The 21,533-nt window shown below is 37.6% G+C and overlaps 1 protein-coding gene across 1 annotated transcript in view; it reads right to left on the reverse strand.

Annotated features, from left to right (window-relative positions):
• Positions 1-21,533, reverse strand: part of LOC127657175 (E3 ubiquitin-protein ligase pellino homolog 2) — a 34,894-nt gene that overhangs the window by 10,180 nt on the left and 3,181 nt on the right. The window contains exon 2 of the mRNA XM_052145849.1: positions 9,799-9,928. Within this exon, the coding sequence (XP_052001809.1) occupies positions 9,799-9,928 (130 nt within the window). The remainder of the gene's footprint in view (positions 1-9,798; positions 9,929-21,533) is intronic.

Here is a 21,533-nt window from a genome sequence, read left to right on the forward strand (position 1 = left end):
GCTTTTAAGTAAAAATAATACTCCTATTTTACAGGGTGTTACTTTTCTAAAAACATTACTAGATTTTCACATTATCTGAAGAAAATGTGAGTGTTGTTCACCCATGCAAAACTGGTCACCACTCCAGGGTATTACTATGATTTTAGTGTATTGCTAGGTGATTGGTGCTTATTGGTTCAAGTCAAGAGCTCCAAAGTCTTTATAGCCACACTCACGGAGCACTTTATTAGGAACATGTGTAAACCTACATAATCATGTGATTATCTAAATCAGCCAATTGTGTGGCAGCAGTGCAATGCATAAAATCATGCAGATACGGGTCAGGAGCTTCAGTTAATGTTCACAAGAACCATTAGAATGTGCATTAATAATATTCTCAGCTAGACCTACACTACACCAAAACACCTCCAATTCTAGCATGCCTCCTGCAACAATGTGTGCCTCCTGCAACATGCGTTTATGTAGCATGAAACACAAACGTGTTCACAAAAATGTGATTTGAATAGGATTTCAAACCACATATGTAGCTTGAAACAGATTTGTAAAAATGTGACTGTTTGCCATTCAGATTTATTATCGGTATTCCAATTGGATATGGACCAAAATCTGATTTGGGGCTGACAGTCTGAACATGGCCCATGATATACTTTTTCCTAAATATGGCTTGGGTCCTTCCTTCAATGTCTATGGAATTTCTGCCTCAGTTTTCCCTTCAGTTAGCCAGGCAAAAACTGTAAAGTCCAATTGGTTAAAAGTAAAAACACAATTTTTAACTCAAATTATTTGGCTTTTTGAGGTATAAATTATGTCTGTAGCACAGGACGAGCCATGCACCCAAGTTCGATAATTGGGGTAATTGGGGGGGGGGGGGGTGGTTCATAATCCCAAAATCTATGTTTGAGCAATAGTAGTTGTGATGCTTGCCTTTGCTTGAGTTTGTTGACCTTTGTAAATTAAGTCCAAACTCTACCCTGTTATTTCACTGCAACAAAAAGTTACGAATGTTTCACCATCCATGTGAAACACCCCATCAAACATTCATTACTCAGACAGCCGTCATATGGTTTGAGATAAATCATACATGAATCAAGCAAAGGTTACAATAACCGAGGCAAATTTCACATGACTAACGACAAGGAAAATAGCACAGGGTCAGAAGTAATTTGATTAATTCAGTCCATATCAATTGAGAAATTAAATTCACAACACAATTCAGATAATTTGTGCATGTCTGTGATTGTTTAGTTTACTCCAAACCGGATTAAGACTAAATCACAGCTAAGAATTAAATTTTCAAATGTGCTTAATTTTTGCCCTCAACAACTCACCACTTCTCATCTAATCTGTGATTTCCAAATTACCCACATCTAGATCACGTGTGCTGAAGAGGGAGTGGAAACTGGGTCATGGTTACTACACTAGTGTGCAACAATGGGAGGGGGGGAGAAGAGAAGGGAAGTTGGTTCGTTCTGCATTAGATTGTGTTTTACAGACAGTGTTTAAAACCATGTTTACTCCCATTATGTGCACAAAACCATGAATGAACATATAGCACTGCTCTTTAGGACACCAAGGGTCACGAGCAGTACACGTATGCATACTAAAATCCCACATTTCATGCACCACTTATGCCCTACCTAAATACTGACAAGATGGTGACACTGGGCGATCCTGAAATGGAGCTGGTTGATCTATATATGATATGTGAAATGATTTTCCTGGTGTAATAAAATTAAACCTGATTATTAAATAATCATCAGATCTAGTTTATTTGATCTAACCGGGGGCTATTTTTTTTTTTGTTTAAATGACCATTATTTAGTTTTAGATATTCTGATTTTTCATTATCAGCATCAGACACATTTTCCTGTTTGGCCGATTTGTTTAAGGGCACTGAGAATCGCCTGCTTGCATGTGAAGTGACTGAGCCATGTAAACATCCAGCCACGGTTAGTTTTGTTGTACTAACACAATAGCATTAAAAACCCGGTGTGCAACATGGTCTCAATAAGGTACAATATCAGTCGCGGCAGACGCGTTTGAGCTCATAATGCTTGTTCGTTTCATTCTCCCCCTCACTCCTCAACAGTTCCCGGTCACTTTTCTCATAATAAAAGGCAAATATCAATAAAACTTGTATTATATACCATTTGTAAATATCCAGAGAAGGTGGGTTTGTGCCCATAAGCGACATGGTTGCTGGTGATGTCTGGTAAGGACCTGCCTTTACAACAGGCCTACAAGCCCTCAGTCCAGCCTCTCTCAGTCCATTGCGGACAGTCTGAGCAGTGATTGAGGGATTGTGCATTCCTGGTGTAACTCGGGCAGTTGTTGTTGCCATCCTGTACCTGTCCCGCAGGTGTGATATCAGCGGTCCTTCCCGTTTCCCTGTAGGGATGTCTAAGGCGTCTCACAGTACGTACACTGCAATTTATTGCCCTGGCCACAACTGCAGTCCTCATGCAGCATGCCTAAGGCACGTTCAAGCAGATGAGCAGGGACCATGGGGATCTTTCTTTTGGTGTATTTCAGAGTCAGTAGAAAGGTCTCTTTAGTGTCCTAAGTTTTTATAACTGTGACCTTAATTAACTGTGGCCTACCATCTGTAAGCTGTTAGTGTCTTATCGACCGTTCCACAGGTGTTCATTATTTGTTCATTAATAGTTTATAGTTCATTGAACAAGCATGGAAAACATTGTTTAAACCCTTTACAATAAAGATACACACAAGTTTAAGGTCACTTATTTTTTTATTTTTTTACTTCACATTTTTGAATAACAGTGAAGTCATCACAAATATGGAATAATAGAAAATGGAGAAATAAAATCCAAAATAAATAAAAAGTTATTTTAGCATCTTCAAAGTGGCCACACTTTGACTAGATTTTGCAGAAATATACTTTTGGCATTTTCTCAACCAACTTCTTGTGGTATCACCATGGGATGCTTTTTAAACCGTATTGAAGGAGTTTCCATCTATATGCTGGGCACCTAGTGGCTGCTTCTCTTAATTATTCGGTCCAAGTAATCCATTTCAAAAACTTTTTTTTATTATAATTACTTTAGTTCTGTAATTAAATAACTTATGTTGGCACGATTGTTTTCTACCAAACATTTAAGCATACGCCTTCAGATCAAAAGGTTTAAGATCATGAGAAACATTTCAGGCAAGTGACCCCAAACTTTTGAACGGTACAGATATAGATATATATATATTTATTAGGCAATAACTATGTCCTAGTTTGAAGCCATACTGTATATCAAGGACTCAAGGTGTGTCTGACTGTTTGTTTAAATTTGGGCTGTTGAAGATGTGCTTCTGCCCATACTGAAGTGGAACAGGGTTTTGAGGGTGAAACATTAGGTAGCTCTCCACACTCACTGCCAGATTACAACAGTGGGTATCGTCCATCCCCCACATCCCACCCCTGTTTTACGGTGGACCACAAAAGCTAGAGAAAGGACTTGAAACAATAGACCTAGACGAGATGCACACAGTGGGGCAGCAAGCTATACTGAGCATCCCCATCTGTGATCTGTCTGAGCAGCTCCAAGTCTTCCAAGAAGAATGCATGCTTTTGAATTTGTAGTAAACAAATGAGATGCTGCAGCAACCAACTTCAAGCCACAGGGACTAACTCAACTGTAACCATCAACTCTGGACATCCCACAATGAAAGTGACAACTCCAACCCCTGAAAAAAGACATCCATAAATAAAAAAAAAAACCCACACATTGTTCCAGGAACAGTTTAGTGACATTTCGTAACCTATTGTCTGAAAGGAGTTCGCTGACAGGCCACGAGTAATCAGCAAGCCTATACTATCTTCAACTTTAACATTACAATGAAGCAGCTGCACTTTCAGTCACTTGAATAAAAGTGCAGTTCTCCAACATTTAACCCTTTCTGGCTGATGCCTGTAGCCACAGAAGGCCTTTCACCTCAAAGCGCTCTGGCCCCAAAGAGCAGCGTGATTCACAGATGACACTGTGCTGCGCTATTTTCAGCTCTGACGAGGCACTGCGGATGGATAATAAGTGGCCAACAGCAACATAACCTTCCCAAAAAACACAGCATGCCAGCGAGTTTCATGGTGAGAAGAGAACATTCCTGGAGTTCATGGGACTTTAATTACAGAGACGGAGTCCTAGAGTAAAACAAACATCTTCGAAATGTTCTCTTTTTGAAAAAAAAAAAAAAAAAAAAAGGACCTGAAGAAAACCCTGGAGCCCAAACCTGGATGCAGGTAATGGTTGAGAGGTTAAGAAGGATAATGGATGTGTGCATGTGGAAATGAGGTGGCACAATGCCACAGCTATTCTCAGCCGTGACCTGATGTAGCTTCAGAATTCTGCTCTGATGAGCGTGGCCCAAACAAGCACAAAGAACAATTCGCCATTTGTAGAAAACCTCTGTCTATTACAAGTTGGTATATTGTTGTTCTCAGTACAACAAAAAAATAAAGTCACTCTACCTGGAAATATTTCCAGTGCAGGAAAGTGAAGTATTTTTTTGTAAAAGTTCTAAGTTGCGTTGGCTGAATCATCAGTTACAAAGACCCCATTTGCACCTAGTATTAAAATGCGTTTCACATCATTCGATTACAAGTGGTCAGCGCTAAATGTTGCATTTGTAATTGGATTTAATTTCAACTGCATCTGGGAGAAACCACGCAGCTGTTTTATTAGCATTTTCCATGTATTTGATTACTTTTTTGCAGTTTATTATCATGCAGTTTTATCAAACAGCAATGCGTTTCGCCATACCAACGTGGGATCGGATCACCAGAGACTCATCTTAATAGGCCTTGATGAAATTCCGTGTGTAATCTGGCTCTGAATAGTAGCGTAATCACTGAGATAAATATATATGAATGTGTGCGAGTGTGTGAGCTGGATTGCTGACGTTATACAAGTGAAGCCACTGCACCACCTTATTGCTATGCCCAAACATTCCAGTGTCCCCATTGACTTAATAGAAAATCATCTTATTCATCGAGTAAAGTCAATTGATCACCGATATAATATCTGAAATCTGCATGTACATCCCTACAACGCAGACGTCCAACACATTTACTTACTTGAAAGTATTTTTCCTGTTTTTTGAAAGCCTGAGCGAGTTGTGTGTATCTATATCAAACCGTATCCACCTCTAATAAACTTCATCAGCAAACAGATCAGCTGAATGTAAACAAGTAAGATACAAACAGACTTTCAGACTCATTCATTGTGAACATCGAAGTGTTTGTGCAGTTATTCATTTTAGATTTTAATCAAAAACTGCCTTTTTCCTGCGGTTACTTGAATAAGAGCGCAAGCTCTCTCCCTCACGCTCAGTGCCTGAGGGAGACACGCAAAGCAAAGCTGGTTAAAATTAACCCGATACACTAGGTTTAAATGGCAAACAAACACGTAATTTTAGGCATGTATCCATGTATGACTAAAGCGAGCACTTAAATATGAAAACAGGCAAATACCAAGTATTTTAGGAGAATCCCTGTTTGGGGGCCTGGGTAGCTCAGCAAGTATCACACTTGGGAGTCTCACGTTCGAATCCAGGGCATACTGAGTGACTCCAGTCAGGCATCCCAAGCAACCAATTGGCCTGGTTGCTAGGGTGGGTACAGTCACGTTTGGGTTAACCTCCTTGTGGTCGTGGATGCCACGGAGAATATAGGACCTCAAGGTATAAAAATGGCACACTTGATGTGGACTTTCGGTCTCATGGCCTTCATTTGCATGTTCCTGTGAAGTCCACAAGACCGTAGGGTGTCCCATTTGACATTTTAGTGCTCCGATGGTCTTTGCACCCTCAATGCGTCCTTTGGCTGACCCGCATTAGTGCGGGGTCCACAGCAGACTATTACCCAACAGTCACCGCTACTGATTCTCTCGACCAATCACAGCAGACTGGAGTTGGAGGAATAAAAAAACATGGCGGACAATGCAATGTCAATCATGGATGAAAAATAGATTTTAATCATTGTTTTATACGGATCATCAATGGTGGATCACTTGCTTATCATGTGTATAAAGTATAGTACTGGTTCAAAACATTCTTACATTTTCCAGCGGAATATGGAATTACTCCCATTCAGTTTATCGAATACTTTTTCTTGGGAAAATTTGGCGTTCATAAAAGTAACATTAAACCTTTGCTATTGTTGTTTCAAAGAAGATTTTAGAATTATTGTTAATCTCTAAAATATGATGACAGTAGAGAATAACGGAATGCACATGGCTGTAGCTTGAAAGATTGCTTCTTTATTGATTTAGCAACATTCTGTCTAACAGAGATACATGTTCCTTCTATGCATTTTACTGCGTTTCAAGCACCTGCCTGTAACCATCCATGTGTCCGAATCAGGTTTATTTGTGCTCTAAAGATAAAACAATGAGGTTGTGTCATCATTATATGAGTGCATGGTTTTTCAGAGGTTCTAAAATTTTTGAATGCGTCACTGAAATTATTTAATAAAAACAAATATTCAAAAGAGAGTTTAAAGTGTGTTCTTTTACCTTACCAATGCCATGACATTTTAAATAATTTGTAAACTGCATGTATATAAAACAATGTAAAAATTGCATCATCTGATGGAAGTCTGTCCCAAATGCACACATTTACCACTCATGCACACGCATGGACTTGCTCACTAGTGCCCCATTGGTCTGCACTGGCTTACATCACCAAAGCCTGCACTCTGCGGAAGGGTGAAGGGTGTTATTTGGGACAGGACCTCAGAAACGGCGACACCACAAGGAATCAGAGTGCATTGGGAATGCCAAATTGGAAGGGGGATAAAAAAATAATAATAAAGGAGCAGCCTCCTTATGCAGAGGCCTTAGGAGACAAATTCCTTATGTCCAACACACACATTATACAACTTAAGCTTGTCCCCTTTGATGTAGAGTTGGCAACTAGTCTGCAGCTAAAAGTCTCTGATCGTAAGCCATTGCTTATGTCCCTCGCTTTGACTAGTCACAGACCCCATGATTTTCAAAACTGTTTGGAATATGGCAGAAGAACCATTAGGTGCGCGCACTCTCCCGCAGAGTAAGAGACTGGCAATGAGCAACAGCCAATGAAATGTATTGTGTGCACAAGAGGAGTGTAAGGTATTTGGAAGCAGGAGCTAAATACATTTTTTTTTTTAAAAAAAACCTACACCTCACCCACACAAGCAAACTCGCATCGCAGTCTCATCTATATTGTTCTGTGCAAATCAGTGCAAGATTGCTTCTCGGGTTCTCCGTTCAAGCACTGGCTGACACAAAAATCATCAGCATTTCGGTGTAAAAGGAGTACAAGTATGCACTCAAAGAAGCATACGAGCATTTGAAAGCAGCCGTGTGTCAGATAAACAGCGAACAAGTACCGAATGGAGTTGGTATGCTGTACCACCAGAATTGCAGAAACACAACATCGGTTTTATTTAGTATCAACTTGGTACCGAAGTACTTTTGACGACCCTAGAAGAAGCAGCTCTAACCGAGAAAGAGCCCTTCAAACAATGGTGGCTGTTGGTAGTTTGCCTTCAGCAGACTGGAACGGTAGCAATAGGCCAGTCATCAGCAATCCCCACAGAGGGGCCATCTACCACAATAAAGAGATCCATACTGGGTAGATCTCATATTCGCCAATTGGGGTCAAGTCACTGGGATCTCAATGCTGTCATTATAAATTGACAGGTGTGTTACACTTGACAGTTTTGGTATTGCTGCTCAAAACTTTCAAAAGAACAGATCTCCAAAGATCAGCAGCACTTCATCACATTTACAAAACACCACTATGTCCTTAATTTCTTTAGTGTAGTGGGAAATTCGTTTTTGACAGAGCTCAATGTATTTCACACAAAAAAAATAAAGAGATGTTCCAATACAGTGCAGCCCGTTTATTGGCATTTGCGTTCTGAGCGAGTACATTTTTTACAACTCAACTCCACCCAACTCCACCCAACATGTTCAATACCACCTTGTAAATCCCTCAAGAATGTTCCAGTAGCTGGCAGAGATTTCAACAAAGGTATGGTCAAGTATGCTATTGTCGCTAAAGAGAGATCAAAGAACAAGAATGAGCATTGATACACTGTTTACATAGTTAATCTTCAGAAGTAACAGGCTCTGCCAGATTTAAATGCCACACCATTTCAAGTGGAAAGTATTTTGTTGCATATTTAAAAAGGTGTGTTCTGGGTTCAATAAAAGCCAAGCATTCCGAAGTTTCTTCATTCAATTTTATGGTTCAAACAACACTCATATTCCTACAGAAAATTTTTTAAGTATTCCAAAAAAATAAAAAGCAGCTTTACATTTCTGTTTTAAACCTTGCAGAATGCCTCGACTCATACACTTCCATTGAGAGTGCATTTTACAAACGGTCCAAATATTTTCTGTGATGATCTTCAATCTCCCCTCTGCCACAGCATTCAAATCAACTACGGTTACTTTGACAACATTAGCCCATTTTCTAGTACTGGTACTCCCAATGATGGATTTTCTAGAAGGAACTAGATTCCAGGGAGACTTGTTCCTCTTGCATTCGCACCTACAAATTACCTCGGTGATGACGTAATGTTGTGTAGAACGTTTTTTTTTCTCCTGCCGGTGTTAGCACGAGCAATACAACACCAGGATTGGAGATACACTTTTGTTAGGGCTATTTAACACAAACTGTGTCTGCGGGTTCTAATGAGCGCTTAAGCTGAACGTTGAAGCTGCAGTGAAAGGAGAGATGAGGCGCTCGGCCTATTCAAACCATGTAGCACATGCTGAACTCAACGGAAAATATGTTGAAAATGCTCTATAAACCCATTTATCAAACTATAAATTTACAATTAAGGCTTTTATGACTCCACATAAAATATTCCACTGAACAACTCACCCCATTGACTGAAAAAGGACGTTTTGATTAAAGTAAAACACACAGTAACTGGCATGCAACACTTTCCTCATCTTAATCAGATTTTGATGGTTAAGTTAATAATAGTTCTCAATTACCGACTCTCAAATATCTTATTATTTAATGTCCACCATCACAGGAAGTGTAGAAATCACTTCATTTTCTGTATTGTACTGCAAGTCACTGAGATGCAATGAAAAAGAGCATCACCTGTTGAAGTCACAGTGCAGCGCTGCTCACCCCTCGCACACACATTATGTGAAACAGGCGATACTCTGAATATTTGTTGGTTGCATGTTATTTCTGTTAAGGGAATTGGAAAATTAGCAGCAACAAGTGCTTACTCATGTCGTTTCTCACTGCTTTTTGCTTAATTTTGTGTTTGACCAAGCACATGGTGCAGCAACATCCACGGTCTCTTCTCCCAAAACGTTTGTACCCTGGAGTAGCAGCTAAAAACAAGTCCCTCATGAAACTATAGTTCCTCATGTGTGAAAGCAACACAGAGTAGTTCCTCAAATTATTTCAAATGGGCTTTAGCTCCTGCAGTGAAAAATGGCAGTAATATCCGATATGAGACATACAGCAGAGAAGATTTTCAGTAATAACTTAATAGTCTGCTTCATTCATAGAGCAGGTGTACTCCCACTGAGAACATGTACCTGATCTCCATCGGGGCAAAAGGTGAGATCTACAAATTAGGCAATATACATTTTTGCTGGGAAAGTTTTAAAACTCAGATGTTAAAGAGTCATGATGCTATAATTTAAAAGATCCCAAATTCACACAGACCGAAATAATCAAATATTAACAATAATAACAGGAGAGTGGTGAAAAGAAAATGTCGCAAATGATGGTTTCCTCTCTAAACATACATTACAGTTTCTGATGTGCAATTACCTTGCTGGCTTGTGGTGTGTTAAGGATGTGTACAGCGCTAGGTTTGACACCATTGGCTTTGACTCTCTTGTAAAGAGCAAACCGGCTTTTCCGCCGCCCTCTGTCTCCATTGGGGAGTAATCCATTGTACCTGTTCAATGAGAGAGAAGACCAAATTAAACAGACTGAATGAGAGATGAATCTCCTTAAGGAGTTCTGTTGAACTCATTTTCATTATCATTGAAGTCTTATGGTGACACTTTTACATGTTTTAATTTTTATTTAGGGTAAAATATATATTTTCTTTATATTGTTACATATAGACAGTTACTAAATAATATTCTGGAATAAAAGGAAAAAAATAGGAAAATATAGGAAAAATAAAAAGAAGAAGAAAAAAAAAAGAAACTAGACTCTCTTTTTGTGAAGCAGATAAAAAATAAAAAAAAGTATATTTGGTCAAATGACAGTCCCTCTAATTGGGGAAAAAAAAAACACACAACATTAACCCTTAAACGCACGCATACCTCGGAGTCTTTAGAGACACAGGACCTCATTCCACCCACTATACCTCATCCATTTTTAGGAGTTGTGCCCACACCTCTTTAGAATTCCTCAATGTATCTCTTATAAACAGTGTGTGACAGAAACAAATTCAAAATTGCAAAAACAAATTTGAATGACTTAAATTCCAAAAATGTGGAGCATAATATATGCACTTCCATATATTATATTTTGTACCATCACAGGATACCCATTTCTGTGTGTAGTACAAGAGAAATTAGTACCATTTACATACAAACACTATTGTTTGCAACAATAGTGAATTATCAGTATTTTATATGTGTATATACATACATAAACATATTTCTAACTGAAGGTGGCACTGATGTTTCAGTGATTGCTATTTGACTGTGAAACAACATCGTAGTAAACTATAGCAAGTACAACAAATGAAAAGTATGATATGACTTTTGTAATTTGGGTTTACTACTGAAATAATTCAAGTTGTGCATCTGTTCAGACTCAAGTGCCTGAGAATACACATTACACGTGTATCTTATGCGTTGTGTAGCTCAATGCGTGTTTGACAGCCAATTGAATCATGAAATTTCAGTGTGAAAATAATGAATCCGGATATTGATTTGTTGAATTCTCTATGAAATAAAACCTCGAAATATAAATTTTATTTGATTCTTTTCTAATTGTCTTGAAAATATTTGATTTAAAATTTACACTGAGCATTTTGTACATCCATTTTTCTCTAAAAGACCCAAATATGCAAGTAGGGCTGAAACGATTAGTCAACATTAAAAAAAGAATTAAATTTTTGTTGTCGAATAAACGTTTGATCTCATTTAACGTTACATGATATCACATTAAACTGTAATGGTGTGTAAGAGCAGCACTGCCTTCGCGTCTGTCTGACGAGAGGAAGAATTATACAGATCACAGTCCAGATGCACTCTAAACTTTCCAAACAGCTTCAGGTGATGTAGATTGCAAAGTACAAGGGAATTATAAAAAACAAAATTAAGAGTTTAAAACTCTATTAAGAGAGTTTGTTTTTTGTGAGTTAAGGATGTATTGAAGTGAACAGAAAGGAGGGGGGGGGGGGGGTAGTCTTCACCCAATTATACACTGCAACAAAATACGTTTGATATTTGTTTTGGCTTGTTTTCCAATATAAATATCAAAAACTCCTTTAAAACAATGTACATTTACTTTAGGAACTATACTGCAGAAGAAAAACAATGAATAGAATGTTGAATAGAATACTAAAAAATTCTCAGAATTAAATAAAAATCCTTTATAAAAAAAAACAAAAATGAGATATATATTATATATATATAAAAAAAAATGCATTTACCTGAGAAGCAGCATAAGATATTTAGACTTGCTTTTAGAGAATATATCTTGAATAAAAGTATATATGACTATTGCACACACAGAAGTATAACCAAGTTAAAAAATACACTTGTATACAAAATACACTTATCAAATATTTAGACTTGCTTTAAGAGAATGTATCTTAAATATATAGTATGTTGCTTCAAGTAAATGTATATTGTTTTAAGGATTTAGACAATTTTAAAATGGAAAACAAGACAAAAACATTTGATTAATTTTTTTTTTTATAGTGAATTTCTTTCACTGAATTAAAGGGCAAAAGTACAATTCAGTAATGTAATTTAGAAATATTTTTAAAAGATGATTTTGTCCTCATTTTTCGTAAGCATGTTTAATACAACCTTATAAGTCAAGACACAAGCAGAATAATCGGTTAAGAGCTAGGATTAATCATAGCAATAATCGATGAAGCCGAATAAACGTTCAATTAATCCATTATCAAGTTAGTTTGCCTATATGCAAGAGTGATGGGAAAATGACCATGCATTTAAGGGTTAAAGCCATTTCAGAACCAGTACATAATTTGAAGTAATATCATTTCATAAGTAATTGAGGAGCACTACATGCTTGTCTAACAGAAAACCTGATTATCTGCTCTATGCATGTTGATAATTAGCCTAAATGAGAATTAACAATTTGTTTTTAACTGGAATTGTGCTCAATTTAACTGGTAGAATTTTCAAAATGTGCATAAAAATAGTTGGGTGTAAACCCAGCTAATAAGAATCTAGTATTGTCAGATCGTCTTAACACGTTTTATCATATTCAAATCCATTCAACAGAAAGACTTCTAGATTTTCCTAGAATTGGAATTGCCATCATTTTAAAAATAATTCCTTGTATGTTTGTATTTTAGGCAAAATAATTTAACCAATTTGATTATGCTTTCAGCCATCAGAAATGAGATTTGCAGCATCCCTGAATACACTTCAAGTCTTTAAGACCTTTACAGAACAACAAACCCACACAATCTGAAAATAAATCCTGTTTCACAGATTCTTTTACTCAAATTGGCAGGGGCACACATTCAGCAAGGCCTTAACACTGCTTATCAGCAAAACAGAGTATCTTGAGTTTGAAATACTCAAGAACATCCCAACATACATGCACAAATCCTAATAAAATTGGTTTATATACCAACATATTGATGCATAAACCAATTTTAAGATATATGAATAGACCGATATTGAATTGACGCTATAATACATTTGATGAAAGGCATTAACAAATTAATCTGCCTATAACAAATTTCAATATTCTGTTTCCAACATGTGTGATTGTTGCAAATGATTGCAACAACTGACTTTAAAACAACCGTTTAATGATTGATATTTTAAAGGTGTTAACAATTTTCATAGTTTTTCCTTCCTGTGACCGGGTAGGCCAGACAGAGGCTACAGGAGTCCAAACTGAATGAAATCCCTGAAGCAGATTGTGACCAAAATATCAATAATAACCAGAAGAAAAAAATAAATTGGTGCACAATGCACTTAGCCCAAAATACATTGAAGACTCCCAATTTTGAAATGTCTGTGCTTCAATACTTCCAGCTGCTCATTCAAACAGATAAGGGAAAATATCCAGCGTTACGTTCATCTACAAAGTATTACAATATAAACATCGGAATACATCAAGAGTAGATCAGTGATCACTTGTCATAAATGTCAGGTATTCAGTAATTGCAAAATGCTCTGAAGCCGAAAGAAATACTGAATCTCAAGTTTCCCCTCTGCTTTTCACGTTAAAGCCTGCAGTGCACGCAGACAATACATTTATAAAATTAAATTGTAGCCTTTTTAAAGGCTAATAAAAATCACATTTGGGCCTGGTCTCTACATCTCATAATTTAAGACCCCTTTAAATTATAATTATGACATTTTGTTATCATTTGAAGACATTTAAGATTTTATGACCTTAATATGTCTTAAATTCAGTTTTCTAAACCTGAAGACTTTAAAAGGGCCCACGGGAACCCTGGGAGTATCATCAGCTCATCTTAATGTATTTTACCATATTTATATTAATTCTGCAGTAATGTACAGAAAGCTCTGCAGAATTTGAACTACCACCATTCATAAAATTCTACAGAAACCCTACCAGGCAAATTCATTTTAACTAGCTTAATTATGCTTTCAGCTACCAATAAGAGAGTAGTTCTCTCAGTTCAACACTTTTTGCCACATTTAAATCCCTTCCACAGAATTCTGCAGATTTTCCCCTCCCAACCAGGCATCTATATATCCTGTCTGGGCCTAACTATTGTTGTGCGATATTCTTCATTGTCAGATCGTACTACCGTCAGCCTGTGAGATCGCAATACACAATATTATCGCGAGGGGGGGGCGCAATAATTTACTTATTTATCGTTGTCCATTTTGCGAACAAAGATAAAGAAAATGTCCTGTCACCTATTATATTTCGGTTTTAAACCAGACACAAAAGGCAAGCCCTTGGATATCACACAGGCAATTTGCAAACTTAGCACGAAAGTTGTGCCGGTGAGGGAGTCTCAACCACCATGCTGATGCTGCTAAGCTAGCACCAAGAAAAGCTGTGGTCGGCAAAGTTCGAAGTCAGCAATTTATCATCGGAGCTTTTGTAAAAAGCACGTACAAACACAGTGAAATTTGGGCCCAGTGCACAGCAGCGGTCTCCAATTATATCTCAAAGGAGATGGTCTCCTAGCATACAGTTGAGTTTTAGAGATCTACTTCAAACCTTTGACAAACAGTACAAGCTGCCGGGGCGCAAGTACTTCAACACTGCTATCCCTGATCTGTACAATAAAATGAGGGAACTAAAGATTTGAATGCGGCTGATTTTGTTGCTTTGACCACAGATGTTGTCAAACATGAACATGACCCCCTACATGTCTGTGACAGTCCATTATATTTCGGAGGATTGGAAACTGGAGGCAAAATGTCTCGAAACGGCATTAATCTCGGAGAACCACACTGCAGAGGCATGGATGGTTATATCATTTTTAATTGTATAATAACAGCAACTTGTTATCGCAGTGTTATTAGTATCATTACAATTTTATGTTAATGTGCCATGCAAAGAAAACAAAATGCAGATGAACGACCATGACGTTTTCGCCATGGCTCAAGCAAAAACTGTATAAGAATGATCCATTTTATAACAAGCACTCTTGACATAATTTGTGAATATAGGTCTAGCACCTTGCAATTTAATTATGATGTGGGATGTAGTTTTGTAGTCGGTTTTTAAACCATTTTCAATGTTTCATTTTTAGAATCCGCGTGTGTCGGTGTAGCAAGTGTAGGTTATATGCAGTGATGTCGATGTGAAAATATGGCAGGGCAAATTAATTGTAATATTAATTTGATGATAATAATAGCCTAATAATAATAATACATTAATGTAAAAACGAGCCAAATATCGTCTTTATCTCGTCAAAGGCATCAGCTATTGGCGAAATCGCTGACTATCGTCGAGCCATGATATCATCGTCTATCGGCACAACCCTAGGCCTAACCATCAGTGAAGAGGAACAATATTTTGAGTGTTGTGAAAATTCTCTTCGTTAACAGCATGTGTAGTTCTCAAGAGTTAGTTCCATTTAAATTATCTGGGCAGGTTTGCAACCCCTAAAGTCGAAGCTGAAAACTGAATTCTGTTACTGATTCATAGAGAAGAGAGCTGTGCTGCATAAAAGACAAGCATTTTATACTCAAGTCACATTCAATCCAACTGTTATTAAAGACTCTGAAACAATCCCCATGTGTGCTGTTCTTAAACGTCATGCTAGTGGACTGCCAGGTTTTTCTTCTGGTCCATAGGTTTCCAGCTGGAATGTCTAGTAGCATGAATCATTCCCATGAGTTTTCAGAAGAGAATTAATCAGAATCCTCAGTAGCAATCTACAATCAGCTCACTTCAATATTCATGTCAGCACAATTGAGAGCTGATTTTCAATCCATTGCTGTATTTGGGTGCTTTCCAATTCACTGTCAGTTACCATCCATTTGATCTAGTCTGTCGTAATAGTGCTGGGAGACTACAAGAGGGTGAGAACATTTACTGAAGCCAGTAGCGATCAGTAAAGGTTTCACACCAGAACCATTCTAAAGGGTAGCCTACAAGGTTGGCATCAAAATGCATAATTTAATGCATTCAAAATGCAGATACAAGAGGCCATTTTTTTCTTTTTATGGATGTCTATGGAAAAACTGCTTCAGTGTGCTGAATAAACTGCTTACCACTTATTGAAATTGACTGCCGGTCCACTAATCTTCAACATGTTTTATACTAATCAATCCTTTTGAGATCAACCATGTGTGGAGTTTACGAAGATAAAACTGCCGTTTTATAAGAGATGTCAGAGTAGATGAAGTGACAGGTAGGACTCATTTATGGCATTAACACAAGCATACAAAGATTATTTTATTTACCATCTCCAGCTTGCAAAAATTGCATCGATGAATTAAAACTAGGGCTGGGCGATAAAACACTATTTCTCGTGATAAAAGCTTATTGTGGAGTATTTTTTAATTTTATTTGGAGTAATTTTCTAAATGTATCCGGTGTTCTACATCTAGACATGTGCCTGGCTAAAAACTAGTGATGCACCGAAATAAATTCTGTGCCAAAATTTCGGTGCATCCCTCCTAAAAACACTAGCAGTTTGGCCTTCTTGTCGTAGGTTTATACTGGTGCATATCGAGCGAATGCGAGAGAGCACTTCAGTTCCTTCATATGGAAGCCAGTGGAAACGCAGCCTCGGACTGTATGAAGTTGCTATTGCTCCCGCTACGCAAGTCATCGCGTTCCGGATCCCAGATTGCTTACATCTTGATTGCAAGATTTCATGACGACTGTTACGCCCTCTCATCGTCTCTAGTGAGCAGTGAGACAAAACGCTGTATTCTTGAATTTTCTCAATCACTGAAAAAAGCTTCACAAAACATCAGAACGGTTTCTTACGTTCCAAACCACCTTACATTTTTAGATTTGCGATCAATTCTAACTGCTGCCTTGAAAACTGTCAGAAATTTTTTTTATTAAATTTTGACAGAACCATATCAATGTCAGTCATTACCTTGGGGATATTTAAATGAGGGTCATAAGTGGAAGAAAATTCGCAATTTTAAAATGGAGAAATATGGTTTAAGAAAAATGTTTTTTTTTTTTTAAAAGTTGTATTCAGGTTTTATTTTTGAAAAACTTTTAGCCTATACCTTTTCTTTGTTACAAAAGATTTAAAGACTGAAGTACTTAGACTTAACAGATCTTAAACCATTGTCAAATCACTGACCAACAAGCAAGCAAGCAATAAAAACCATGCATGATTAAGGAACACTAGATTTAGTGGGCAATGCAGCACTGGCCCAACAGGGAAAAAGACAAAAGCCCTGAAGCACTTACACTGACCCCTGCACGTATTGCCATCTTCAAAAGACAGAAGAGATAAATCTTTCAAATGACAAGCAATAGACCCGTTTTACCAAGTATTATGTAAAGTATTTGCATACAAGACTGTGTGAAACAGTCTCAACGAACTATGAATCAACAAGTTTCTGATGGAGCAAAGCTTGCCAAAGATACACGCGTCAAAGTAGATAAAGCAAACAGAGCTGTTCAAGTGCAAAACGATAAAACAAAAATCTATACAGTTGAAGTCAGATGTTTACGTACACCATAGTAAAATATATTTAAACTATGAATAAAAGTCTCACAATTCCCTGACCTTTATAAGTAGAAAACATTCCCTGTCTTAGGTCAGTTAGGATCACAACTTTATTTTAAAGAAAGTGAAATGTCAGAATAATAGTAGACAGAATTATTTATTTCAGCTTTTATTTCTTTCATCACATTCCCTGAGGGTCACATACACTTTGTTAGTATTAAAACAGTTTAACTTGGGTCAAACATTTTGGGTAGCCTTCCACAAGCTTCTCACAATAAGTTGCTGGAATTTTGTCCCATTCCTCCAGACAGAACTGGTGTAACAGTCAGGTTTGTAGGCCTATATGCTCACATGCATTTTCAGTTCTGCCCACAAATTTTCTAAAGGATTGAGGTCAGGGCTTTGTGATGGCCACTCCAATACCTTGACTTTGTTGTGCTTTAGCCATTTTGCCAGAACTTTCGAGGTATGCTTGAGGTCAATGTCCATTTTGAAGACCCATTTGCAATGAGCTTTAACTTCCTGGCTGATGCTTCAATATATCCACATCATTTTCCATCCGCATCTATTTTTGAAGTCCCTCCTGCAGCAAAGCACCCCCCGCCACATGATTCTGCCAAACCCATGCTTCACGGTTTGGATGGTGTTCATCAGCTTGCAAGCCTCACCTCAAGCCTCATTTCCAAAGGCATTAGGAAATTGCTCCCAAGGAAGAACCAGACTTGGAGGTCGAAACATTTTTTGCCGGATTTCTTTTGACTTTCCAATGATGTCAAGCAAATAGGCACCAAGTTTGAATGTAGTCCTTAAAACACATCCACAGGTACACCTCCAAATCAGGACACTTCCTATCAGAAGCTAATTGTCTAAAGTCTTGACAATTTCAAAGCTGCTTAAAAGGCACAGTTAACTTTGTGTATGTAAACTTCTGACCAACTGGAATTGTGATATAGTTGATTAAAAAGTGAAAATATGTCTGTAAACAACTGTTGGAAAAATTACGTGGCATGCACAAATTGTGGCATGGTGTAGTGGTCCAAGCACATAACTGGTAATCAGAAGGACGCTGGTTCGAGCCCCACAGCCACCACCATTGTGTCCTTGAGCAAGGCACTTAACTCCAGGGGGATTGTCACTGTAATCAGGGCTCTGTAAGTCGCTTTGGATAAAAGCGTCTGCCAAATGCATAAATGTAAATGTAAATTAGATGTCCTAAATGATTTTCCAAAACTATTGTTTGCAAATATTAAATCTGTGGAGTGGTTAAAAAGGAGTTTGAATTACTTCAGCCATATGTTATTTTTGTATGTAAACTTCTGACTTCAAATAGGTTGTTTGACATGTTTAAATATAGCCCATGTGAGAAGACAGACATTTGAGAATTTGCCCAAAAATAAAAACTGGATGGTGTTATGAGTGAATGTGTAAGACATCCATTCAAAGGAAGAAGCGTGGCTCTAACTAGCTAACAGTAATCCCTTAAACCAGACCGGAGTAACATAGGTGAGTAACAGGTGATTTCAACATCATTCTCAATGGCAGACCTTAAATCACACCTGTGGGCAGGTAACAAGCTTCTCACAAAGATCCATAAAGACCTTTTTTTTATTTTTTAAACAAAAAAAAAATCTTATGAAGTAATATGTTATTTTTGGTCTCAAACATTTGCAGGACTGCTTCAATACATACAGCAAAGGATTGATGGTCTCGCATAGCCAGATTTCTGGCTATTGGCATTATGTCTGGTCTAATTTGGAGTAAAAGGGGTCTTTACTTCGACACAGTGGGGACTCATTAAACCTAATAGATCATATTTGAGAATGTATCATTGCTTACTTATTCAAAGTCTTCAGACAATCGAGGTGAGACGTTTTAAAATGTTTTTCTTTTCTTCCATTCAAAACCAGCATAAACACCAGTATCTCAGCAATGATTTTGTGTATGGACTCTCAGCTTGGAATTTCTCTTTGGCATTGGTTAAAGCTCTGGACTATGGTTCCAAAGAATGCACGAGTCGAGCAAAGGACAGGTAAAATTTTTACTTCTGTTAATCTTTGCCCAGACTTATTCTAAAATGCAGACCATACTTCACTGCAACTCCTGCTTCAATGCAAATTACTTTTCTGTAACAGCTACATTTTCTCAGCAATCGCTTTGTGCTCTCAACTTGGAATATCTCTTTGCCATCATCCGATATCAATTGCGTGGTGCAGTGGTTAAAAACACTGGATTACAGTTCAAAAACTGGGTGTTTGAACCCTGCGAACCCTAAACTAGTGTTACCGTTGTGCTTTTGTTCAGAGCTCTTTGCATTGTTCTCTGTGAGTGCCAGTGGAGCTTGACCCTAGGGCTGCAACTAACGATTATTTTGATAATTGATTAATCTAGCGATTAGACTACTCACCGATTATTTCAACGATCAATCATTAGCTCTTAAACTATTATTCAGCTTGTGCTCCAGATTAAACATGCTTGCTAACAATAGAGGACAAATCTCTCTTTTAAAAATACCTCTTAATGACATTCATTGAATTAAAAGGGGGAAAAAAAATATATATATATAATATTTTTTATATATTATATTCAACATTCTCAGATTCTCAAATGTTTTTCCTCTGCAGTATAGCTGCTAAAGAAAATGTACATCGTTTTAAATATTTTTATTGGAATACAAGCCAGAACAAATCATAAACGTATTTTGCTGCCGTGTATAATGGGGCGAAGACTACTCCTTCACCTTTTCTCACACACGCACGCACAACAATTAATTAAATTAATACCGCCCTGAAACCTACTGACAGCCTTTTCAAAAGGACTTTAATTTTTAAGAATTAATTACAAAGAACGGTTCATTTCAGCAATTTTGACAACACCTCTTTTGCCATCACTACACTGCATTATGTATACATCGGTCAAATGGATCACTAGATATCATTATCATATAGATTAGACTTTAATTACACTATTCAAAGAGACATCCATAGTACATATGAGATCCCAGAGTTTGATCATCACTTGCTTTCACAGTTTGAGTGATGGTGATTGTAAGGTCATCTAAGTGAGCTGGCAGAAACTTTAAATTCAGCAAGATGAATCTCCCCATAGATAGTCACGGAGGAAAGACAGCATTACAAAAGGTGCATATGAGGCTTGTACTGTCCCACAAAAGATTTATCAAAAGCTCAGTCAGTATGATGTGAACAATAAACAGAGTGGACAATCAGAGGCACAGATCTGCCTGTGCCCAGATCAATAATACCCTCTTTCAGCACCAGCCTCGGCTCTGTGTGCGCCAGCTGGCAATGCCAGACAACCCCAGTGAATCTGGGCAGCAGAGACGGTTCTGTGATAAAGTTCTCAAAATAAAATAAAAGCAGAATCAATATAGGCTACAGTATGTCTGTTGGATGCTCAGAGGAACTTGTGATGATAAAGGGTTTTAAAATTCATGAACAAATAGCTACCTTTTTGTTTAAAGGTGTCATGACAGGAGGAATAACATTTTCATTGATCATTTGACATACAAGAGGTCATTGTACTATAGCATATTGCAAGTTTCAGGACTGAAAACTTCCTCCTTAATAGAAAGAGCATTATTTAAACAAAGATGCAAAAATTTGTTACATCAAAAAGGACCAAATACATCTGCATATGCAACGCCTATTTCTCCGTCATCGCACCCTTGGCCCTGCCCAACGGTGCTCAGTCAGTCAGACAGATGAAGAGTAGAGAGAGATGGGCCGGTCATGGGAGATTCATCCAAAGTGGACTTACACAGGACAACTTCATGTGCCGTTTTTCTACATAAACGTGAACTAAACCACTTTGACCATTATAATACATCTTGCGCAAATTTTAAAAGACGCAATGTCAAGTTATAGCTCTAAAAACTATCCACCATTGGGTTTCATTCAGCAGCGCTGTTTGGAAGGCCTCTTGGACCATTTTTGCAACCATCTGTGCTAAAATGTGTAAACATTTTGATGCATTTCATTCAAACAGGAAGATGTGGGATGTGAAGACCAGCGTCACTGCTTTGGCACGTTGAAACACCCGACATCAGTGTATTGAATTGCGTTTGTGTACTCAGATTTCAGTGTGGACTGCTTGTGACAATCACAATGATTCAAGCTTTGCAAAGGAAATGTTATTGAAAGATTGGGCAGTTAAAATTGGACTATTGGACAAAAAACTA

Source organism: Xyrauchen texanus, chromosome 16 (assembly GCF_025860055.1).
Source record: "Xyrauchen texanus isolate HMW12.3.18 chromosome 16, RBS_HiC_50CHRs, whole genome shotgun sequence".
NCBI lineage: Eukaryota > Metazoa > Chordata > Actinopteri > Cypriniformes > Catostomidae > Xyrauchen > Xyrauchen texanus.